The 26,463-nt window shown below is 40.4% G+C and overlaps 1 protein-coding gene across 1 annotated transcript in view; it reads left to right on the forward strand.

Moving 5' to 3' along the window:
• The window catches only part of LOC140564368 (uncharacterized), a 179,097-nt gene that overhangs the window by 68,003 nt on the left and 84,631 nt on the right, over window positions 1-26,463 (forward strand). The window contains exons 11-16 of the mRNA XM_072689769.1: window positions 13,128-13,277; window positions 16,213-16,392; window positions 22,744-22,827; window positions 23,383-23,550; window positions 25,571-25,654; window positions 26,052-26,219. Of these exons, the coding sequence (XP_072545870.1) occupies window positions 13,128-13,277; window positions 16,213-16,392; window positions 22,744-22,827; window positions 23,383-23,550; window positions 25,571-25,654; window positions 26,052-26,219 (834 nt within the window). The remainder of the gene's footprint in view (window positions 1-13,127; window positions 13,278-16,212; window positions 16,393-22,743; window positions 22,828-23,382; window positions 23,551-25,570; window positions 25,655-26,051; window positions 26,220-26,463) is intronic.

Consider the following 26,463-nt stretch of genomic DNA (forward strand, 5'->3'; position numbering starts at 1 on the left):
TAACATCAGATTCCTAGCCCCTAAAACAGCGTATCTGGACATTTTATACAATAACTCCCTGTAATGTATCTTTTTACGTTCTTAAATGCTTCAGACTTCTGGTTTCTGTCAGCACCACGGTGAACAATTCTGACTTTGTTTTTCTAGAACAGAACATAAGCACTCTTAATGACTTTGTTTACTACATCTGAATCATTGCATTTTGCTAAAATTTTACTTTAATGGATCAGGTATCAGCTATTTTAATCAAACTGAGACTTTGTTTTAACCACAGTTTTCAAGGCGCCATCTGGTGTCCTTAAGCACCATTAACTGACATCATTGCCCAGCTGGCAGCAGTAAGGATGTTCTCAGAAGGTAATTAAAAGTGTTTAGAGTCTGCAGTGTGAAGCTATTTTACTGGGACATGAAACCGTACCATAGTATCTGAAACTTTATAAAACTATCACTGAAAAGCTCTGTTTTACCAGCGGGAGAACCACACGCCTTTCTTTGTTTTTGAACCAGCACTGAAGAGCACATTCAGAAACGAGTAGCATTAGAGTTAGAAGTTAGGCTAACTCTAATGCTAATACACCGCTATAGAAACCCGATCATAGCACATTCACTTTACTATAAAAGTTATTTAACATCAGTTGACAAACAACAACAGATATCAGTCCAGAGTGATTGAGTGCAGTGCTTTTTAGGAACTGGGAGCTGAATGATCAGAGAGGTGAGTCATTTTAAGAAAAAGTCATTACCAGCTGTCTCATTATAGTAACTGTTGCTAAAAATGAAGTGATTTTACTACAGTATTGAGCAGCACATTTGATCTAAACTGTGTGGCTGTATTATTTATACAAACACAAAGATTTGACTTGTATCGACTAAAATTAAGAGACTGGGATTGGGGGTGGGAGGACAGTCCTATGGATGTATATTGCACTATGGGATAAAACGCATGTATGACATGTTGATTATAAACAGTATTACATGACATCACTGCTCTATGAAATATTCCTAACATGCTAACCCAATACCAGCGTAACTCAGTTTCAGCTGAGCTGTGGGGACTGTACTGCATTCATATCGCCTCTCAGGCGCTGCCATTAAGTGTGCAGCTGAAGGGAAGGAAGGAGCTGAGTACAGTCGGAAAAGAGAGCAGACAGAGAGTGGAGGAGAAGTAGAGGAAGATGAAAACAGCGGAAGGAAAGCCGGGCTGCGTGAAAGGAGCAGCGGGCAGACTGAGGAAGAGCTGTCCTTCGCTTCCTCTGAAAAAGAGCAAATGCATCTCCTCCCAGAAGCAGAGGCCTTTGATCACAGCCTCTTGTTTCACATAATGATTCATGGCAGTGTCAGACATATTTATTACAGGCCGAGGATGAGAGTGAACTTGGCCCATGATAATGGCCTCACTGATACCGCATATGCATGTATGAAACACTAGCCGAAATGATCAGGATTTATGATATATTTAATCTACTCAATCAGCCATGTTTGCTTAAGTGCTGATGGTACTACAGGCCCACTAAAGTGCACATGGTCTCCACTTGAAGAACTGACTGACACTCACTCTTTCTTTCTCTCTCTCTCGTGCTCTCTCAAAGATGGTAGGGAGGTTGTAGAGAAGGGTGCATCATGGAGGTTTATTTCAATTCTGATTTCTGTTTAGTTTTTTTTTTTTTTTTTTTTTTGGAAGAAACAGGAAACAAAGACAGTTCACAGTTCAACAGAATCAGACTGCAAAAAATCAGCGAAACAGGGAAACAAAGCCAGACAAAGGCACACTGAAACATGACAGCTGAAAGGTGAAAACAGGCATGATAAGACAGTACTAGAGAGGAGCCATGGAAGGATACATGAGAGGGAGGAGCCAGAAATAAAAACTGTAACTTCACTTAAGTTAGGGATAAATGTTGCTGGTCATTAATATCTCTGATAATGAAATAATAATAACTCCTGAATTTCAGTGAATCTTAACTGAATTTTAATATTTTAAGCCAGAGAGACTTACACTCACTGCATGTTTTTTTTTTTGGTGGCATGCCAAAGAAGCAGGGAAGGAAGCATCCAAGACCCCCCCCCGACCTGCCACTCGCGTTGATTAGCCCCAAGCAGGGAGGGGGCGGGAGGAGCATCGGAGCAGCTGGGAATTACAACCTGCATAATTTAATTACCCGCGTTAATTAATTCATATCTGCAGCCAAAAGAAAAAGGACTTGAGTAAAGAAGTCATTAGCCTAATTACTTTATTAATTGTCTGTGGCGGCATCCCATTTTAGCTGTGTCTTCATTATCTGATGTCAGGCTTTTGGCACCAGTTTAGCGTGTTTGATGAAGTCTCCGGCTGGTGATAATTCCTCCCAGTCATGCTCGGGTAATGAGCGACATAGAGGAGCCATATGGTCTTGTTTGCACTCCGGTACCTGTTGAGAATGTCACCTGCTGCTGCTAGTGTGTGTGGCGTGTGTGCGTTTCTGTGTGTGTGTGTGTGTGACTTTGTATGTCACTGTCAGTGTGAGAACACATTTGCCACATTTCTGAGGAATCTGCATTTCTTCATCCAGCATAAAGAGCTCTTTATTTTCCACATAATTAAAGATGTGTCTTTGTTGCAGAACAGGCTGTGTGTTCTGCACAATGCAGCACTGTGGAGTGCAAGATTTTATGTGTCTGTTAAAGGGCAGCTTACTTCTCTGTAGCTAAAGTCATAGCCAGATTGTCTGGATGCTTTCAGTATCACCATACACAGTGCATTCCAGTGCTGTGACCACTGGACAGTATTACTGTGGATTAAATGTCATCAGATCTGAAGCAATAGTAATGTAGTATAGAAAAGTGTCCTAGTGTTTTCACAATACAATGCATGCAGTCTGTGGTCAGTCGATACTACTAACTATAGATACTAAGCTTCAAAATAGCCCATTTGTGATGTCATAGAAAAACAACTTGCATACACTACATGTCCAAATGTTTGTAGACACCCCTTCTAATGAATACATTCAACTGCTTTAACATTGCTGACACAGATGTGCAAATGCCCACACACTTGCCTAATGTCATGTGTGGGTTAGAGGGGACATTGAGCTGTGTGGCAGTGGAACTGTGTTCTCTGGAGGAATGGTGCTATGTCCAATACTTTTCTGATAAGGTGGGGTGGTGATCATTCAATATCATGGCATTGCTAATGCTTTTGCCACTGGATCCAATCAGATCCTCACAGCAATGCTCCAAAATCTAGTAGAAAACCTTTCTTGGACAGTAGAGACAATTATTGCAAGAAAAACACAACAAACTCTTTTTTTTTAATACCCTTGATTTCAGAGGAAGCAATGAATGAGCTGGTGTCCTAATACTTCTGTCCATATGGTCTAAATTCACCTATTCAACTATCAGCAAATCAAGCCCTACTCACTTATGTTGAGGTTGTAAGGATTGTTTCAGTCTGGACAGCATTTTGAGCGAGGCACAGCAAATACAAGACTGTGGATAACATTGTTATTTGCATGTATCTGCCCAAAATGCCTCTTAATTGTTTCCTAATGTAGCTAACAAGAAATGCTAGCCACCAACCACCAGTTAGCACCTTGTACAGCTACATGGCAATCTTTACGTACTTCACTCAGACAAAGTTGAGTTGTTGAGTTGTTCTTAAACAGTAGTAACCAGTTTTTTTAAGACATGATTTAGTTCTTGTTAAAAGATAACAGTGTCAGCAACCACATACGCAAGTTCAGTATTCGAGATCATTGTACACAGTGATAACTTGTGGGTATAGAGTTCCATTACTTGATAAATATGTTTGCCTTGTAAGTAAAGGACAATACTAAAGAAGCAAACTTTAGACACCAAAAACATGTCTAGGATTAGGGAAAACCTTCGATTTGATTTTGTTGAAAGTTTCACAAATTCTTGAACATTTTTTTGTTTTTACAAAAACTGAATTTATCACAAAGCAGCTTTGCAGGAATCCAGTAATAGGACAAGTCAGCAACACATTCTAAAATATACACATAGAAAAAAAAAAACTGTGAGCAAGCAAAAGGGACAATGGCCAGGTGAAAAACTCCCTCTGGGCTGGGGGAAGAAACCTTGGGATGATGAATTTATTTTGATAATGGGTTTGTAAGGTTGTAGATAAAGGAATGGAGTGGAGAGAAGTCTCGTATAAAGCTGTCCACTTTCTCAAGAGGTATAGACAATCAGCCAAGACATGTCTGGTGTCCAAATGCTCCTACTTTAGGTTTTACGCTGGAGCAAACAAACACTAGAAATCTCGAAACATCTGTCAACCTGCTCCAACCACATCCAGGTTGAACCCACTTAAGTTTTGTTCATTTTTAAAGTTCCTAGAAAGTTAGACCCTAAACCACATCAACTAGTCTGTGCTAGACCTTAATGAAATCGAGGAAGCAGTTTGAAAAGGTTGAGTGTGGTGAAGTAGTAATTGTTAATCTCATAGCTCCAGTGCAAAACCTAAAGAAGCATGTTGGCTGGTTGTCTACATCTGAGGGTAAGTGTAAAACCATACAAGTTAAGTCTTTTTGCCGAGCCGTTCCTTTAAGGTCCTTAGGGAATTGAATTCTTTTGATATCTCTTGACCTGAACTTACCTATACACAGACATAACATTTCATGATGTAAATATATGGTTTTAAACCATATTCTTTTATTCATGGCAGCATTAAGCAGGGCCTGAGCATGCTTAAACATGCTTAATGGGTTTGCATTGTTCTCTAGCTTAAGGACTATTTTTCATTGTGGCTCAGTGGAGAATACACAGCTACATGCTCATTTAGTTTATTAGCATGCGCTATTGAGTTGGATGTATTGTTGTCCTGGGGACATTTGGCTAACTGTACTTTCACAAGCCTTGTATTGTATTGTGTACTGCTGCTAAAAACAAAGTGAGAAGAAAAGGGGGCAGAGGGAGGGTGCAGGATGGTGTTGCGGTGGGACCAGCAATTGAATAGAAATTGATTGAGCTTGTGTGTGTCCGGAGCTAGGCCTGGTTCAGGAAACCTAGAAATAGGGCCTAATACGCAAGGCTGCGGTTCCAGTGTCAGCTAAGATTGTGTTATATATTCAAGTGATACCTTGCGTTTGTGCTGCTGAAAGCTAAAAAGCTTTTTTTTTTTCTTTTTTTTTTTAAACCCACGTCTTAACGCCATTGGCTGTGGCTTCCGGGAAAAAGCATTACGTTTGTCATTTATAGACTCGCCCAGGTTTAAATAATCCCCCTGTTTTATCCTCGTCCACACAGGAAGCTAATGGATCATCAGACCTAATGTGATCGCTTCTTTGGCCTAGGGATTGAAGCCTGCCTATTGAGAACATGGATGCAGAATGCCGGATCCGAGGCGGGACAGGCCGCTTCCTCCTCCCTAGAACACACAACGACATGTATACGCCCAATAAAAAGAAGAAAAAAAAAACAGATGCAGGTTTCCAATGGAGCAATTTCCATCCTGTTTTCTTCTCCCTCATATCTGCCTCGCTACCCATCACTCACAATAAATCTTAGCGCAGCGGCGGAGTTCGCTTTAGAAAGCATGACAAATCATGCACTCTCGACGTACACATCGGCCGCCTGGAACGGCGTATCAGTGGGAGACTGATTACTCATCCTTGACACAAACATGTAATAAATACACTCTACTCACTACAATGAAACTTTCTAGAAAAATCCTCCCGCTGAGGCGCTGCCTTTGTCAGTGGCTGCTGGACTCTCAGCCAGCATGATCTGCTCTAATATTCAAACTCACGCTATTTCCCAAGTGTGCCTTGGTATCACAGCATAGATGATATTTAAGGAATGTGAGTTTGATAGCAAATTTTAAAACGATCTCAGTGATCTTAAAGATCTGAGATCTGTAAAGGTTTAAAGAAAAGAAATATAAATAGAAAAGGGTATATAGACTGACGGTGGTGGAGTTGTGGCAGTGTTAACAGAGGTGTCATTAATGAGGAGACCTGCCACTGGTTAAAATGAATGGGAGTTCTTGTAACGCTCAACATGGTGGCGATTATGAATAAAGTCCCACATTTCAACAAAAAGAGTCACGCCTCAAGCGGAGGAACTCAACCTTGTTGAATGAGATCTGTACAAGCACAGTAGTCAGATTAGGGGGGAAATCACTTTTTTGTGCGTTATTGAGCCAAACGCTACAATCTATTCATGAGATTTCATCAGTGCTTTAACATAAATTTCAGAAATGGTCATTTGCACTAACAACTTTACTACCTCACTGCAAAATTTGCACACTACCCATAAATTATTTATTATTCTTTGTCTGTACTGTGTTGTGTTGTCTGTCTGCACTTGTACTGTGTTGCACTTGTGTTCTGTATGCACTGTGTCTATGTTGCACCATGGTCCTGGAGGAACGTTGTTTCGTTTCACTGTGTACTCTGTATGTAGTTGAAATGACAATAAAACCCACTTGACTTGAGTTTAGAGTATTTTGGTCTTCCCCCATTCGTAGAGACAGTAGAATGGTCTTGTGGGACTGGAAATAGCTGCCCGACGGTGATGCAAGATGTCTGCTGAGCAAACAGACTTGCTTGTATGGACTTGGGTGTTCACCGCAGCAGCCTTTGTTTCTGGGTTTTTGAAGCTTTTATTTTCTGGTAGAAATCGAAACTTTTAATCTGTGTGAGAAATCGGACTACAGAAGTGAAGTTACATTCCACCAACATTGAATATGAGGACCGCAGTGGTGCTGGCCAACAGAATTGGTTCAATCATGCTAACACTGTTCATTCCAACAGCTAATTCAAACAATGTTAGCCTGTGTTGATTGAATTAGACTAGTCAACCAACTGTGCAGAGAATTTTCTTTACTGTGCACTGTGATGGGTAGCTCAGTCACAGCAGAGAGAGAGTGGCATTGCAAGTGGCAATCATCGGGGTCCAAGCACTGTGTGCCGTTATTCAGCCAGGAGAGCATAAATGATTTAATTGTATTGTTTTTAGACTGTTCTTATATGTAACAGATTTGAGGCCTCAAAAGGTAATATTTGGACATAATGTGCAGAATTGTGAGACTCCCTGAACTAAATAATAATTCTTACAGAATTGCACCAATATGCACAAGACTTGTCATGTTAAAATCTGTAAAAAATATTGAATAAAAAAAGTGAAAATTCACCCACAGTAGTATAATGGTAGACGATTTATTGGCCAGCACTGTTGAGTGTGAAAACAAAATGAAATGTTTTTTGGGCCTTGATGACTTTGTCAGACCCACTGCGCTATTTTTTTGCACTTTATACAGGAAATTTTTGGACACTCTGCTTCAATCCAGTCTAGAATAGAAAACAGTTTAATGGCTCAATTATTTTGAAGGCTGAAGCCCTGTCTTGTCTGGCCTCAGGTTTGACATGTTATTAGTGACCAATGTTATCAAAGCTGAAATGGATTTGCCTGTATCTGTCCAAATATGTGTGTGTGAATATATATATATATATATATATATATATATATATATATATATATATATATATATATATATATATATATAGAGAGAGAGAGAGAGAGAGATAGATAGATAGATAGATAGATAGATACTTGACTAGCTGAATGATTATAAGTAGCAAGAATACATCTTTGAACTTTGTATGAAAGGCCACTGGTCTGAATGTGTTCTGTAAAGGTTGTTCAGAAGTCTCTTCTAAGTTTTTTTTTTTTTTTTCTTCTCTTTAATCTCTCCTTTATGAGAATTCAGAATCGCCCACCTATTTTTCCTCTCTTTAAACTACCTCATACTTATAGAAATGTCCTTGATAAATCTGTTTCATTTATTACGTGCAGACGTCTCCGGCTTCTGCCGGCCACTTTAAAGGCTAGTCTTACCTGCACATTGTCCTGCTCCCTGGCATTGAAGACATGAATAGAGCGAGAGCTTTGCCCAATCATGGATTTATGCAGCTCACTCTCTCTCTTCCTCTCTGTTTCCCAGGCGGGCAGGGGACTCAATCCAGGACTGAGTGGGGCACACATCCCGGGCAGAAACCCCCAGGGAGACTTTGATTGGCAAAATAATTAGTCTATTATGTCCGTCCTAGGTTCTTTCCCCAGCCAAAGCCGTCTAATATAATATTTGGGATTAAGTCCCCGTTTCAAATGTAGCAATCTTGATATTCTATTTTGAGGCCTCCTTTTCAGGAGGGTCGATTGAGACCTCACGAAATTAGAACGTGGAGTTTTCCTCATCTGATTTTTCGCTTTTGAGATTAGAGCTTCAGCGGTTGCGCTTCACATGCAAGTAGGATCCTGAACAGCATTATCACTTCCTTCCTAATGATGTAACAGATTTTTAAAGGTGTGAAATTACACATTTCTTGCTGTTAAAGAGGCTTGGCTGAGAGCGCTCACAGTTATTACGAGCTTTCTGATTGTATATAGCTTACTGATCTAGAATTTGACCTGAGTGGAAGTTTCTGTTGCTTATGCATTTAGTTGGGATGTGTCAGTAAAGTTTTTCCCCTTAATCCCAGTCAGACAAAAAATTGTTATGGTATGTTTTTTTTTTTTTTTTTATCCTCATCTTCTCTCTAATTTAGCTAAGCTAATTAACCCACCTACTCACTAGGACTTCCGCTATCACTTGCAATGCTCCCTGACTCTAAGAGGGTGCAGACCAGCACATCAATCCTCTGATACATGTCTGCCACTGCTTCTTTTCAAACGGCTGACAACGCATTCTGAGGAAATTGACGCATCCCCAGCTCTAATACATTATAAAGGGAGCGATGAGGGGCAAGAGCGACTCATCTACCCACCCAGAGAGAGCATGGCCAGTTGTGCTCTCTCAGACTCTGATGATGATGCTGATGGCGAAGCAGCATGACCTGTTATTGAAACTTGCGATCCTAGTCTGCTGAGCCACTTTTTTTTTCATTGGTAACGAACATGATCAGCTAGACTGTAATGTTAGGAGCCCAACTTGTTCTTGCTAGCTTCAAGCATGCAGAGCAAGTAACTGCGCTGTTTAGCTAAGCTCAGCCAACCACATAACACAGCCTGAAAACAAGAATGCTTTAAACATCTAATTCCCAAAGTTCTCAGAGGAAAATATGTAGTCATGGACAAAAATATTGGCACCCCTTCACTTGATTTTTCTTTTGTGTGTATTGTAGTAACACAGAGCTGAGAAGAAAAACTCCACCACTATTCAAGCAATCCTTCATTACAGTCTTCCATTTTTAAGTCTTTACATTTTTTATATTTGTCTGCGTCTATAGAGGTTAGCTACAGTGCCATGGGCTGCAAATGTCTTTATGGAGTTGTGAACAGTGGAACATCTGTCATAGGATCTCTGGAGATGGACTTGTAGCCTTGAGGTTGTCCATATTTCTTCACAGGTTCTCACATCCTTAGACAATTCTTTGCCATAGTCAGTGTGGTACAAATACACAAGTCTCCATTTAAACTGGTTAAATGTGTCATTGCTGTATTGAAAACACCCGTTAACCCCAGCCCCAAATACAACTTAAAAAAGCATCATATATATATATATATATATATATATATATGTATACTGACTGCTTATGGAGACTGCTTATGAAGCCCTGAGTTTGTAGGTCATGATGGGACCTGTACAGCAGTGGGGTAAGCAGAGCACATTGCAGTGATGTAGCTTTCAGAGGGGATTGGAATGAATTGGACTGGAGGTGCTGAAGGAGAGGGCCGCTCTGGCAGAGAAGGATGCTGTTCAGGAGGTAATGTCAGCACTCTTTAACAGGGTGTATGTGTGTGTTTTTTCTAAAGGTCTGAATGTGAAACACACTGTGAGATTTGGAGTGGAGAGCGGAGGAAAGCCTCTGTTTGAAGCCCGCTCCAGAACAGCTCTAATTGGCTCGCATTAGATTAGAAGCAGCGTCAGAGCCAGACAGATGATGGGGCGGACGGGGTGAGCCAGCGAGTTCAGCAGTTCAGCTTGTGTGTGTATGTGTGTGTGTATAGCTTTCTTCTTATCAGGGTCTGGCTGCAAAGGCAGCTTTTCAGGTCGTGTGGCCGGCTATAGTGAACTGCTTATGTTTTGAGTGAGTGTTCTCTCTCTCTCTCTCTCTCTTTTTTCGTTCTCTCACACACTTCTCTTTCTCACACGCTCTTTCCACTCCTCTTTGCCTCTCACTCTCTCTCTCTCTTGCACTCTTGCACTTCTTGCACATCTTTCTCTGCCTCTCTCCATCTTTGTGCTTCACTTTTCTTTCTTTCTCTGCCTCTATTTCTTCCCCTCTCTCTACTGTTTACTCTCTCTCTCTCTCTCTCTCTCTCTCTCTCTCTCTCTCTCTCTCTCTCTCTCTCTCTCTCTCTCTCTAATTGGTCCTCTCTACTTTCTCTTGCTCTCTCTCTTGCACTCTCACGCTCTCTTTCGATCTTTCTCTGCCTCTATCCATCTCTCTGCTTCCTATCTTCCCTTTCCCTCTTTCTCTGCCTCTCTTTCTTCCTCTCCCTCTCTCTCTCTCTCTCTCGCTGTCTCTGTCTTATTCTTCCTCTCTTTTCCTCTCCCTCTCTCTGTTTAAGATGCAGTGAACCCTCACACCGATTGCCATCTGCTCCGACCACAACCATTCTGTGTGTGTGTGTGTGTGTGTGTGTGTGTGTGTGTGTGTTCGTTCAGAGGCAGACATTAAAAGAACTGGCTCACAAACTCTGGCTCTCTCTCTCTCTCTCTCTCTCTCTCTCTCTCTCTCTCTCTCTCTCTGTCTGTAGCCACTGCGTCACCGCTCTGTCTGCTGGGTGGCCTCTAGGGGCTCGAACTGTTCGGGCCCTGCTCTCTCCACCACAGCCTTTCTCTCTCTCTCTTGGGCGAGAGTGCTTACTCTAAAACTGTCTGCTGCAATAAGTCACTGCTCGCAACACAAGCTTATTGTTCTCTTTATGATGAAATCTGAGATTTGTCCAAACGCTCAGCGCGTTTGAGCCGAGGACATGCTGTATTGGTTAGCGTGTATTCTGTTTGATTTGTACCCTCCCCTTCCCTCCACTCACTAAAGGGTGTTTGGTGGGCCCACTCGTCTTTGATGGCCATCAGGCCCAATTGCTCCTCTTGGTTTTGATGAAACAGCAGAGATTTTGCCCTCGCTCTTGGTCTTGACTGAATGATGGCTGCATGGCATCTGACAGTGAGCGTTTTAAAGCCGGCTTGTGTTGCAAAGACAAATCCTGCGCCATGTTTTAGTAATAGACTTTTTCTTTCTCTCTCTCTCTCTCTCTCTCTCTCTCTCTCTCTCTTTTTTAAACACATTCCCATAAGTATTGCTTTAATGGACAGAATGTGCTGGAACACTTTAATCTCTCCTTCGGTACAGATGCAGTTGTCATTGGAGCAGACTCTTAAGTCAGCGCCAGCCTGCGCTCCGCAACTTAAAAGAGCCAGGTGTTCAAAATCAGCCATTGTTGTCAGAAATGTTTTGGTGCTTTAGCTATCAGAAGAAGCAGCTTTTGGAGTAAGGGGGGGTTGAAAGCTGATATATGTATTTTTTTTTCTTCTTCTTCTTCCCCCACATAAACTCTTCACTCGCCTCACCAACCCACCCGCCCCTCCAGAATTCCCAGTTTACCTGCGAGCTTTTGAAAGAGGTTCTGCTGTTTCTTCGTGTTTCTTCGTCGAGGGCTGCAGACCTGACAGTGATGTGGAATTTACTTGCGTGCTATTTGTCAACAAGCTCTCCCCATACAGAACAGCTCTGCTTCCTGATGTGTCTTAGAAACTGACGTTAGCCTTTCTTAATCTCGCTCAGACAGAAAGTTTGGCTTTCGCGCGATTAAGTGGTTAGTGATGTTTAAGCGATTCTGTCGAGCTGGGTTTGTTACATTCAGGTCGTAGTTATCTTAACATTAACCTTGTAAAACCCAATGGATTTTATTACACGCTAAGAATTATTATTCAGTTTTGACATTCTTAAATTCCAGTTCCAGACTTGCAATCCTCACTTCAACAACTTAAGAGGCTAGTTTTACCATACATGCTAATGGTGCTAACAATAAGTGCTTGCTAGCAGTCCTCCCTTAGTAAGGTGTCATTTGTGTAATGCGAATTAGTGACCAAACTGTTCCTGTAAGACATGTCGACTCGGGGGAACATCTCCTTTTTTCGTTTTCAGTGGCAGTATTCACCAGGGTTTCTCACTATGATGAGCATGAGGGATGTGCAATGCATGACTGCTGAAGTAAAAATTCATCAATTAAAGGTGCGCAATATGACGATATTTGATGGAATTGTAATAAATTGTGCTATTGTGACGCACAGTATATATTTCTAAGCATATTGTCAGAGTTTAAGGAACACTGACCAATGTTTTCCTTTTTCTCCCACCATTGGTCAGGGGATTTGTGGTAGCACAAGGAAGACCTACTCAATAATAGGTAGGTGGTTAGTGTGGCGCAACATATAACACCACTACTTGCCAGTGTGGGGCAGTGGTGGCTCAGCGGTTAGAGCGCCGGGATATCGATAACAGGGTTGTGGGTTCGATTCCCGGGCTCAACTGTTGGGCCCTTTACCCTCTCTGCTCCCCGGGTGCTGGAGTTGGCTGCCCACCGCACTGGGTGTGTGTGTGTACTCACTGCCCCTAGCTCACTAGTGTGTGTGTTCACTACCAGATGGGTTAAATGCGGAGGACCCATTTCGCTGTACAGTGTACACTGTACAGTGACAAATACGTGCACCTTTACCTTTAACTACCACACCACATGGGAGACTGGGGTTCGATTCTCGGTCTGGGTGGCTATGCTGTGCTACACCAGTAAGAGTCATTGGGCAAGACTCCTAACACTACACTACACTACACTGGCCTCTGTAAGTCGCTCTGGATAAGAGTGTCAGCTAAATGCCATAAATGTAAATGTAGGTAGGACGAGCTTATGTTATGATAATGTTATGATTGCTCTAAAAATGACTTGCACCAAAAACTATCGTAAAATAATGTCTCAGGAATCAGGCGGCGAATTCACAACAAAGTCATACAATGTTGTGATGTAGACATCAAACTCTTCAGACGTCTGGCTTGAATTCCCCACCACTGTGAGCGATTCTCTGTATGTTTCACTCAAACCCCTCTGAATGATGTCCTTTCTATCTCAAATGTTTAATTATGCGGAAGTTTTGATCCTGTTTGTCATTGTTCTGTATGCAGCTGGAGGAGGGAGAGGAGAGGATGCGGCGGCTGCAGCTGGACCCGGCCTCTCCGCATGCCGTTCAGAAATGTTTGAGGAAGCCGGCAGCTGTGAAGAAGCAGCACACAAGCCAGGAGCGCAGCCACACCCTTCAGAGCCTGCAGAGCCAGGTATAGCCCCCGTCACCGCCACACACACACACGGACCTGGTAGAGCTGGGAATACTGCTCATTTTAATTTTCCTGTTTATCATGGTCGACATTCAATAGCGGATCATGGCCATACTCAGATCCGCCGAGGATTGGCTTTGTGCAGAGCAAATGAAGGACTTTTGCTTCATTTGAATATCATTTAGCAGCGAGATGTGAAATAGTGAATTTAACTTTTTATGGCTTCCATTGAATAATAAATGAGAACATTAAGGAAGCATGCTAATGATGAATATAATTGGCTTTGGATTCTTCCTTTAAGCACTATTTTTTTTTGGCCGTTTCTTTCCCGGGATGATCAGGGCCTAGCTCGTTTAGAGTGGCCAAACACTTTGTCCTTGACAAAACAAAGTCACTTGACTCTAACTGCTGCTGATTTCATATCATAACGATAACCTCTAAAGCTCGAGTCGCTGTCTTCTGAATATTTATTTATTTATTTATCTTCCCTCCAGAGCGGCCTACCATTGCGGTCAGCTCGTTGCTTTAATCGCCTGGCTAATGCAAGATTGAAAAGTAACCACCATCAGTAGATGGGATTGAATAATAACGTGTTTGAATAATTGATAGCTGTAGGAATAGATGAATAGCGAAACAGCCGCCGAGTAATTCGCGATGAACTGTGAACGGATCAATATGTGCGTGTTACTGCGCTATTGTGCCCCCCCCCCCACACACACAACCCCCCACTATCCGTATTGAATTCTGTTATTCCGTTCTGCAGCTCCATCCCCATGTAAAACCACAAGTTGTACAGGTGCATCTTTATTTACACGGGCTCGGTGGACATGCTGTTTATTGATACAGAAGCGCTGCTCGCACTGGAGCAGAAATCTATACGTCCCACAGGCAGTTTTTTTTTCTGGCAGAGTGGAGGATTTCACACGCAGGGCCGGGGAGAAATCTGCATCTTACGGTAGTCACAGGAACTGGGGTCCAGAAATTTTGGGCAGCATTAAGTAATGTTAGCAAAAGTTTGGGCACCCCGTCACATGCAAATGTGACCGGCTTTTAATGATTTTTAAAGTGAAAATAAAAACTATAAATATGGCCCATGGTAAGGATATGACATATTTTATTGGCACATATATATATTATGACAAAGGCACATTTTATTGTGTTTTCTTGTTGTCCAGTATTTCTCTAAAGTGGGCAGAAAAATGCTATATTCAGGCTTGTTTTCTGTAGAGATTTGATCAGAAGTGTTTTGCACACAGCGGCACGTGACGTCCACAGTGGTCATATGAAATTTCAAGGCAGTTGAATCAATCTGAGCCTACTTTGAGCAAGCTAATGGTGACAGTGGCAGGAAAAACACCCTCAGATCAAGAGGAAGAAACTTTGAAAGGAACCAAGACTTACAACCCGTCCTTCTCTAGTTGACATCAGATAGCAGTAAAACATCAGTAAAGTGAAATAATGGTGAACTAATATGAGGGAGGTTTGCAAATGCAGACAAAAGGATATTACTTCTTTATTCATTTTGTTTGGATCATTTTCATCAAATAGAATGTGCCATAATATGCTGTAATTTGATAAGACATGATAAGTAACACATTAATCCACTTAAGGCAAATGAGCTCAGCAGCAGCTAGTCGGACTGAGGAGTCATGTCATACCCATTACTCGATTGCACACCTTTACGTTTAAATGAGTAAAAATGAACCCACTTTCACTTTTACCTGCTTGTGTTTCAGTGAGAGACCCTCCTAAGCGACCAGCAGTAGCTGAGGAAAGTGATTTGGGTCACTGTGATGAAAATATAGCATGAGGCTGGGCAAAGATGTGATGATTCACTATATCCCCAAATGTTCGTGGATACTCTTTCTAATGAATGCATGCAACCCCTTTACGTTGCACCCATGCATCCACTGCTGACACAGATGTGCAAATCTACACACACAGCTTGTCTAGTACCTGTAGAGATTGTACTGCCAATAAAATAGGTCTCTGTGGAACAGATAAATATGAACCTGGCAGGCGTGGGCTTGAGGGGTGTAGAGCTAACATTAAGCTGTGGAGCGGTGGAACTGCGTTCTCTGTAATGACGGTGCTCCATCCTGTACTTTTGGGATGAACTGGGGTGGCATCCAACATTCTGACCTCACTAATGCTCTTGCAATCAAATCCTCATAGCAATGACAGTAGAGACAGTTACTCCGACAAAAGCAGGATAAACTCTTTAATAGCCTTGATTTCAGAAGAAAAAACTATACTTTGTGTCCCAATACTTTAGTCTTTTTAGTGTATTTATCTTTGTTGTGATGAATTAATGGGCCCATATTATAGGACAAAAACCTTAATATGGAATCTCGTTCACTTTTTTAATAGAGAAGTGTTTATTAAATAGTGTTTATTTGTCCATTTTCAGTCGCTCCTCTGATAGTAGTCCAGTATTATTTAGATTCATCACTCAGTCCCTTGTTTGGCTGAACACTTCATATGGTTAAATCATGTGTGCTAGTGTTGACGTTAAACCAATCTGTGTGAAGGTTGAGGGTGTCCGGGAGAAATCTGGAATCGAACTTTGTTCTTCCAACAAGCTCAAAAGATATGAAAACTGTAGGTCTTTACTCTGCTCAGAGGATTATTTTTAATTACTTTTTAGCAGTTAAACATTCTTGAAATCTGGGAGCGCTGCAGTCCCCTCAGCACCCCCGCTTCCCACCTCTCTGATCTGCGCAGAGCCTGTTCTGTGTAAATCTGTGTCTGCTGTTGAAGAGTGACTGCTAATAGATCTTTTTCTTCCCTTTTTATTAGCCCCACTTAAACCCAGCCTTCTTTTTTTCATTTTAAAACAAAGTACGAATGTTTCAGGCAACTTAAAAGGATTGTCATGTTGATTTGAAGGGCGTTTAGCTCCTCTTCACTTCTTCTCCCTCTCTCTCTCCCTCAGTTGCAGACCAGCAAGGAGAAAGTTAATAGCCTGGGTTTAGAAGTCGGCCTGCTCAAGTCCAAATTACAGGAAAAGACGGAACAATCTCAACAGCTGCAAGATCAAATTCTCAAGCAGCAGGAGGCTTTAAGTAGGGCAAGCGCAACTCTCAAAGACACCAGGAGAGCAGCTGGCAATAAGGTAAAGGGAGCAGAGTGCCTTTTTTTTTTTTTTTTGTTCCTGCGTCTCTCTTTTCTTTTCCGCCTTTTTTTATGCGAGGGAAGGAAAAAGAAAGTGCGTGTGTGCGCGCCTCTGAACTTTTCTCCTCCCCTGTGATGGCGAATTCCCAGGACGTGTTGTTTAGAGGAATGTGGAGTCTATTACACTAATTTCACAGTGTCTTATCTAAATATCACCATTCAGAGACGGCACGTATTTGTGTTGGCATTCCCCGAGACGAGAGCGTTACAGTATAGGTTGGTAATCACAGAGGACTAACTCTGTGTAGAGAGAAAACAGCCGCGGCTCTGTCAAACCCAAACTGGCAAAGGAGAAGGTATTTTAAGTGTTTTCTCTGCAGAGCAAAGCTGTCCTCTTATTTTTACTTGAAATGAATTTCAGATGGGGGGGTTGAGGGGGGTGCTTGTTTCCAAGTGCGAAGCCTAAGATGGGTTAACCTAATTTTCTTGCAGACGGTGCAAACGGCCGGCGAAACTTGCTTAATTCTGCTGCCACGTGCATAATCATCTCTTTAACCCCTGACTCTTACATTAAACATATATGTAATATATAAACATATATACAAATCCATCATAAGTGCAAAGCGTAATTAATCCCCCCCAACTTATCTTTAGATTTGCCAAGCAAACAACACAGCCATTAAATTTCTGCGCAGGGTCCTGTTACTGCTCCACATCTGCTTCTGCTTTGCAGCAAAAACCTTCCCTCTGATCTCATATGTTGAACTACTGTAACTTTGCCACTGTCCGTTTCCTGTTGGGGGGTGGGAAAAGAAAAGGGGGTGAGGAGGGGTGAACAATAATAGCTTTTGTTCCAGAGAAGTCCCTGCGTTATTGCAGCTGAACAAATAGCTTTAACACTTCGCTTTGAAAATACCTCCCCCCTTCTCTGGTGTTTAGCAAGCGCTCAGATATTTATTGCTTCAGCAGCACTGGACCAAAGCTGTAGTTTTTCCATTTCTAAACCAAAAAATTTGAAAATGTTTATATATATATATATATATATATATATATATATATATATATATATGTTCATTTTGAAAGAAATAACCTGTCCGCACAATCGTTTTGAAGGAATGTGAATTTGAAGGAAACTAGTTTGAAGGTTGTTCCGGCATTAGTAAGGTTGGCAGAGTGGACTAAAAGTGTTTTGTTTTCATGACCCCCGTTTCTGTTACAGGAGGGAAAAAAGTTTAAGTATTTTGTTCCTTTGAAGTGAGCAAGGGCTAAAATAAGACCTCAGCTGGAGGTGGTTGTTTTTTACTGGTATTTGTATCATACAACTAGGGCTGCATCGATGTGGAAGTTGTGAACTGATGCCAATATTTGATATTTTTCTAATCTAATGAGCCAGACTCATTAATGTTTATAACATCTAGAAATAAGTGCTACCAGGAATAGAATCATGAACAAACATAGCATTATATATAATGCATTTATATATAATAAAACATCATTTGTCAACATTTTTTGTTTTTATTATTATTTATTTATCATTAGTAGTACAAAACGCCACTGTAAGCAACAGAGTCTAGTTTTAAAAAAAGACTCAATTTTCAAAGTCAATTTTTTATAAATGAATTCAAATATTGTGATATACTCTGAAACCAAAATCTTAAAAAAAATAAATACTGTGATACACATTGTACACATACCAGCCCGCCCTAACGTATAGTTACTCGTATAGCTTGTCAAACTTTATGAATGCAAACTTCCCTATCAGTAGATATTTGTATAGAAAGGTTGTATAGTTTTTTTATGCAGCATTTTTACACACAGTGCATAAAAAATACAAAAACCTTTGCTTTTAGCATCAAGAACTGTGGAACTATTCTTGGAATCAAAATCCTAGCATCTTGGCAACCTTATTTGATACCAACATGTATTTGTAAAATATCAAATTCAACAATTTTGAAATGTACAAGTACCATCCAGCACTGGCCTCAGCAAAACCTGTGATGGATTGTGTTCTTCACGCTGGCCACAAAACCCAGTTTCTTACTGGCCAGAGGAAAATGCTGATGGGGCGGATGGGGGGGTTTGTTGTTTGCAGTATGACTTTGCACTTCTCAACAGATTCGTTTTAGCCTCACCCTGTGTGAAGATTCTCTGCAGTCTAAATGTCGCCATACCTGATATCTCACCATGAGGTCTTGATAAAGGCGCACATAGTTTTTTTTTTTTTTTTTTTTTTTTTAGCCATAAATATTCAATGTGTTTGACAGTCGCTCGATTTGTTTGTTGGTTGGTTTCATATCACACTTATTCCCCATCTTTTTCTCTCTGTTCTCTTTATGGAGCGGCTGCACGTCAGTTGGGATTCTCTCTCTGTCAGCATTTGAAGTGGGGGAACACACGGAGGAGAGGGGAGGGGAGACGGATACGCAAGTGATTGATTTAAAAATACCTCCTCCTTGATTTGAGTGGCTTTCTGTCCGTAATGCGCAGTAGTTTTCATTTTTTTTTATTTATTTTTTTTATATATACTTTTCTTTCTTTTTTTTCTTTTTTTTTTACCCCATGAGTTCCTGTCTAAAAGTTGGGAGTGATGGACCCAGTTGGTGGGTGGTTGAGATGTGTCTATGCTGCTTGTGACATTCATTCCTTATGTGACGTTCATTCCTTATTCCTTAGGTAAATAATCAACAAAGTCTGGAGTCTGTCACAGAAAAAAAGGAACGGCAGGAGCGCAACTTATGAAGAGTGCAGTTTATAGACCTATTTCACATTGCTTCTATTATACTCCTAATGCATCTGCACTAAAGCACAGTAATGCAATTCCAGATATCATTGACCTTTATATTGGGGGTGAACGCTTTGCAGCATCGGTCCAGACGCACAATAGCAGCCCAAGTAGCATCGTGTAACATGATTCTTATTTTCCTCCTGCTTTAACTCATTCAGATCTGTAGCCAGAACAGGTGCATGTCCAAACTGGCTGTACTAAAGCATACCTTTTTTGTATTAGCTTTTAAAAAAACAGATATTTTTGGTTCTACAATTGCAATTGTAAAATTCTTAGTATACAGTATCTACATATGACAGCACACATCAGCTGAATTCTATATTTAGTTATTAAAAACACATTAAGTGCTTCTAATAACTGTGTAGTTACACATCGGTCCATGTAATAACATTGTAACTACTGGTGATGTCCTTGCTATTAAAGATGCCTTACAGTGCTACAGCTTGTTTAATTGTTGGGGGGTGGGGGTGGGGGGGTGATGGTAAAAATAATCAGATGTCGAAAATGTTTGATTTGTGTAATATATGTTAACCGCTGTTTTACCACCATTGACATATCATATAAAACTATAAGCCGTGTGGTTTTAACTCGTGGTTTTGTATAGTAAATAAAATAGCTATATTTGTGCAGGGGACATGTTGTTTTCTAGTCAGTAAGTGTTAAGCTTGCTCTGATGAGCTACTTCACACCAAACTGAAATTCTCCTTTTTTTCCTATCTGCTATTAATAAAATAGACAATTAATTTTAGACAATTAATTTGACTTTGTACCTTCCAGAGGTAAACTGATGATAATGCATTAACAGAGCTCATGCTGCCTTTGCTGTTGGATTTACTGTAATAACTTCGAAATTAGCAAGTGCACATGTTCAGTATGCAATTGAAAAAAAAAATTGCTAAGAATTTGATTCGTCACGGGACAAGCAAAGTATAGTCTAAGCATTGGCCCTCTAAACAGTGGAAGCATAAGCAGGTTTAATAGCGTGATGCTATCCAGAGTGAACGGCAGTTAGCTGGCGTACCAAAGCTGGCAGTTAGTCTTCTCCTCCAAGCTCTCCAGTAATGTTTTGATAGCTTCCATTTGAAAATGCAGCTATTTAAGTTTCCAATCCCCACCCACTGACCAGGTGGGCATATGATGCCACCAGCGCAGGACTCGTAAGTGCTTCAGCTGAGGTATGTAAATGGCAAGAGTACTGAGGAATCATGTTTTAAAGGTGCAGTAGATTTAAGACCAAAGTAGCTGCTTTTAAAGGGTTAATGGAAAACTCCTGCTGTACTTCACTCCTCGATTTCCCTCCCTCTGTAAAACGAGCAGATCATGGAACTTGTGTTATTTATCTGCGGGTCTAAATAATCTCCTCCGGTTTGACATTTAATTTGAGCTTGCGTGCGATCACAAAGGTACAATGGAAATGAGGTGTATAATAACAGCCAAACACAAACCAGTGCAGTTCCTCTGCCACCGTGCTCGCATATCTAATGAGCTATAAAAGCTGCTTTCCTTTTAATGTTTCATAAGGAGGCCTCGTCGGCCCTCGGTTGAGATGCACTCGCGCCTCGCTCCTTTTTGGCCCTTGTACTTTATGCATTTGTTTATTTATTTATTTATTTTGGCTTTCAGATACGGTTAATGTCAGTCTCAGTGCAGTGGCGCACAGCAGATGTCAGCTTTGCCAGCTTATGCTACAATGAGCCTGTTAAATATACTTAGGAAGGTGTGTAACATAATATATTATGCATGCATGAAATGTACAAACACAATGGAATTATGCACTACAGATATGATACACTTCTCTCAAGAGCTTTTTTTTTTGAAGCACACTGAAATATTTTAACTGCCAGTTTCTTTTTTCCCATCTCTTTTTTTTTTTTTTTTATGACTAATGGCGCGTTTACACAGACACAGCATTTACCCCATATGGGCGCAGGCCCACACTCACGCATTGCCGTTTATACCCTACTGGAGTCCTGTGAGTTTTTAGGTTACCTTATATTTATTTCTGAGACATTTAGGGCTGGCTACTGCCATGTAGGGTTGGCTACTGATGGCTGGCTACTAATGCTCTTTTGGGCTAAATTGAGTGTATGTATGAATGTGTGTGTGTGTGTGTGTGTGTATATATATATATATATATATATATATATATATATATATATATATATATATATATATATACACACACCATATTTTCATTTTTCATGTTTTCAGTTGTTCTGTACATTATGTCAAAACTTTATGATGAATGGATAGTGTATGTGTGTATAGTGTAAGCATAGTGTAAGTCTTCTATATTCTGTATTTCTATTTTGTATACATTTTGTGTTTTTACTACTGTGAGAGGCTATACACAAGTTACATTTATTCATTGTATGTGTATATATATATATATATATATATACATATATATACATATATATATATATATATATATATATATATATATATGTATATGTATATATATATATATATATATATATATATATGTATAAACCTTGTCTCTAAAATCTGACTGGTCACATTTGCCCTTGCATGCATAACCGCATGCCTCTGCTGCTTAGGTTCAGTATTGAAGGCATCAGCTTCAGACATATGGCCGATACAAAAACATTTAAGCCTGGTTTCGATTGATCCTGACCATGTTTGCATGGGCCACAAAAGCAATTATTCGCCGAATATAGCTTCAAACAAGCGGCCAAAAGCAGACAGAAATGGTGAAAATCCCAGACGCTTGGCACACTGTAGGCAACTGGATGGCAGGTTAGCCTTTAACGAAGGAAACTGAAACTGAAGTAATTAAATCTGAACATGCTTTTGCATGGCCCCGTGGTTGGCTAGCCGGTCCCGGTCAGGAGGTGTAGGGAGGGGGCTGAAGAGGGGTGAAAAAATGGTCCAGCATGACGTTGCCCCATGCTCTGTCATTTGAGACTGTTCTTCATGAGTGCGGGGTGAAGGGCAAGGAGCTATCTTAACTCCATCAATCCTGCGGACAGTTACAAATGACCTTTCACTTTCCATAAGGCGCTCTATATGCCGGACGGGAGGAGGACACATTTTTCTGTGTTTAGGCGATTTCTAGCTGTCACAGTCAGGGAGCCGTCGGAACCAGGGGCGAAATCCACGGAAATGCTCCGTTCCCTCAGTGTGCTGCTCGAAACTAATATCTCATTTAACCGACTCGATTTGGCAAAGCTCAGAGATTGGAGATGTTACCGAGAGAAGAGATGAACTCCCGGCATATAAAGAGGCTGATTATGGTATGCGGCTGCGAGCAAGAAACTCAAACAATAGCTGATCCGTTCAGTAGCAATACATAACCTAGGCAGCCTCCCACGCTACACTGTTTCCTCTCAAGGACACCAGACGGCCAGGCTGTAATTGCATTTATTGTGTTCATTAAATTATCATGAATCGTCTAATTCGTAAAAAGAAACACTAAAAGAACAATGGAGCAGGCTGAAATTCCAAAAGTAATATTCATTTTAAAGGAACGTTATACTTTGAGAATTGACTGGTTTCATGAAATAATAAACATTGCTCTTGTCCTTGGTTTCTTGTTGTTTACAGATACACAAGAGAGAAAACAAGCTGTCCGTGGCCCAGAAGCAATTACAGGAGGCCAAAAAACAGCTCACCGACTGTAAAAAGGAGGCAAGTGCTTCAGTGATATTGTCTGTGCATTCATACATACCTGAATAAAATCACCCTGCTCTCTCTCTCTCTCTCTCTCTCTCTCTCTCTCTCTCTTTCTCTCTCTTTCTCTAGCATTTAGTGCATGAGATATTATCTATATGAACAGTTATCATTATCTTGGCTAAAGCAAAAGATACTGTCCTAAAACACAATATGGGCTTCTTCAGTTCAGCACATTGCTGTTTGCTTACATTTCCCCTTAGAGTTTGGAATCACGGTTTTGCAATAGTATGACATCAGGTTTGTTGCAGAGGCATGTATGAAACAATTGTATAATGATGCTAGGACTGTGCAAATAGATTTCCAATCATTTGTAGAAAATTGTAAAAATGTACATATATTTACAATTTTAAATAAATAGAAAAATCACAAAATGCCTCTTGGTATCTAGTTCATAATATTTGATATCTGCTTTGCTATACTGAATAAAAGCACAAAAGCCAAAATATGACTAGTCCAGAACTGGTCAGTTATCCACAATCAGAGTTTTAAGGTGCATGTTTGTGTGTATAGTGTCTGGAGAGGCAGAAGGAGCTGGAGAAGCTGCAGGAGCAGAGTGAGGGGCTGACAGGCCAGGTGAAGGAGCATTCTCAGGAGCTCCTAAGACTGGGCAGTGAGAAGAGGAAACTAGAGTTGGAGCTTGCTGTAATCACTGAAAAACACAGAGCCACTCAGCAAGAGGTACATACCTAACATGAATTTCTCACATTTGCTGAAATATTGACAAAGAGAGAGTTGTGTGATATATCTACGCAATACTGACACAATACCTCAATGCCAGTATATTGTTACATGCGTTTGCAGTTTATTAACAAAGACACTGCAAAGTGCCCAAAACACCACTTGACTGCTTGTAGTCCCTCCCTGTGGTGAATCTTCAGCTTGATAAATGTGAGGGAGTAAATTAGGTTGTTAATGGTTTTGTAAATGCGTTAAGTAGCTTGTGAGATTTGCAACTTACTGGTATACGATATATAATAGGTCTTTTTGTTACTTAGATAATGGCTTACTGAATGAGTGAGTTAGTGGATTTGTTAGTTAACCCTAAACTTAAGGTGTTTCATTACTTAGGGAGTAAGTAATTTTATTAAGGAATAAAAGTATATATGCAATATATATATAAATATAATATTAGTGTTCAATGTAGAAGGTGAGAATGAGGATATGGAGTATTATGAATTATAAAGCGTAGAGTGTTAAATGTTCAAGAAAGGCAACACAATGCCGTGGACAGGAGGTAATGGATGACTAATAAATAATAATGTAATATAAATATTTATAAGTGTAGAATGCCCAGTGTATTGTCCTATGCTATATGTGTGTATGTTTAGGCAGACTTAATTATTGTCCTGGTTGAGGGCCTGAATAGCCTGCGGCAAGAAGCACTTCCTCACCCTCTCTGTGTTGGCCTTCAGGGAGTGAAAGCGCTCCCCTGACTGTAACGGAGAGAAAAGAGTCCATTGCTGAAATGGCAGAGGTCCCTCACTATCTTCTTGGCCTTGGTCCAGCATTGCTTGCTGTAGATGGTCTGCAGGTCAGGGAGCTCCGGGACCTCAGCTCAGGGAGTTAGATAGTTAGTTACTGGGAGAGTTAGTGAGTGAGATATGTAATTTAGTGAATGATTTAGTTAGGTATTGAGGTGAATAATAATAAGAGTTATTTAGTTACTGGTACAGTTAGAAAAGTTAATGGGTTAGTTTTTGTTTGTAATTTTAATTAGTGATTAAGTTACTAAGATTAGTTTTAGTTGAATTCATTAGTTAAATGGATTAGTTAGCTAGTTAGTAAGTTAATTAGTTAATGGAGCACTTATATAAAAAGTTAAAAGAATGGGGGGTGGGGAGAAACCAGTGGTAGTTCTGAAGAGTTTAAGAGGTAATTATGAGTGAATGAGTCAATTAGTTAATAAGTAACTGTTAGTTAGTTACTGAATTAGTTATTAATTACTGGTAGAGTTAGTTAGTTGGTTTGTAAATCAGTACCTTACTGGCACAGTCTGTATGTTATTTAGTTAATAAATAAGTTAGTTTGTTACTGGGATATAAGTTATTTAAATACTAAGTTAGTTAATTAGCTAAAAATTATTTTGTTTGTTACTATGACAGTAAGTTATTAAATACTACATTGGTTAATTAGTTAATAAATGTTTTGGTTGTTACTGGGATAGTTTGTAAGTTATTTAAATACTACATAGTTATTAGTTCAATTATTTTTTTACTATGTTAGATTAAGTTATTTAAGTACTATGTTTGTTAATTAGTTAATAAATGTTTTGTTTGTTACTACGATAGTTTGTAAGTTATTTAAAAGCTAATCTAGTTTATTAGTTAATACATGTAGTTACGTGGATAGTTTGAAAGTTATAAAACATGTAGGTAGTTTATGGAGCAGTAAGTAAGCTATTATACTACTTAATAAATGAGGTAGTCAATTAGTAAAGATATGTTGTTACTGGGGCAGTAAATAAGTTATTGAGTTAGTTAATAGATGAGTGGGTTAGTTGGTTTTGGAGTTAATCAAATCAAACTTTTTCTCAGTGAGTAAGTGAGTGAGGAAAAACATGAATTATTGAGTCAGGGAGTTTGTTATTGAAGGGGGGGCACAAGTGCTAAGAGCTCTTCCGGCACCTCTATTTTTAGGGGAATAGTGTGGTGTATGATGCAGTAACAGTGTTTTGACATTAGCTGCTTTGGATGTCCAGGTGGCTGACCGGGATCAGGTGATTCTCCAGCTGAGGATGGAGCTCACAGTCTCTGAGGAGAAGCACCAGGGAGCACAGAAGGAGGTGAGAGAGAGAAAGATGCTTAATTGGGTTCATATATGAGTAGGATTTGAAATGTAGCACGCACCCAAGTGGAGTTACAGAGTTAGAGACTGAGTTTCTCCATTGTACACTGTATCTGTGTTCGTTATCAGAGTGCATGTGCACGTCTGGACTGTTTGGACTGCTTTTAGGTGTTCATATGAAGTGCTGAGTGGGTCTTAGGGGCTGTTTAGAGAAGATGGTGTGTGTGTCCTCCCTGACCCTCCTGCAGCCATTGCCACCCATCTGTTTACCGACTCATGAAAAATGTATGAGTGTGTGTTTGGAAGCAGCGGAATAATTTTCAATATTTAGCCAGGCTATGAATACAGATGATGTTGAACTTTGGTGTATTGCGGCAATGTGTGTGTGAGAGTAGCTGGTTCTGCAGGAGGCTGAGGTCAGCAGGCTTAATGAGAGGGTAAGGAGGCAGCAGGACCGCTTACAGGAGCTGAGCGAGACGTGTCGCCAAGGAGACACCCAGCTGGACCAGAAAGAGCGGGACAGGCAGCTGCTACAGAGTCAACTGCAACTCGCCCAGCAACAGGTTGACAGCAACTTCCAAACACGCACATGCAGGCATCTGATGAACACACACTTAACACGTTATACAAAGTGCAAGTGCAACTCAGCTATACACTACAACTTTACAGTTAGGCTTTCAACATTTAAGGATTTTAAAGTTATTAATACTAGTGTTCATATAATAACTTTATTTTGCTCAATAATAGTGTAGAAATTGTAGATTTACATAGAGTATTTTAAACTCAAATTATGTCATAAATGATGTA

Source organism: Salminus brasiliensis, chromosome 1 (assembly GCF_030463535.1).
Source record: "Salminus brasiliensis chromosome 1, fSalBra1.hap2, whole genome shotgun sequence".
NCBI classification, from domain to species: domain Eukaryota; kingdom Metazoa; phylum Chordata; class Actinopteri; order Characiformes; family Bryconidae; genus Salminus; species Salminus brasiliensis.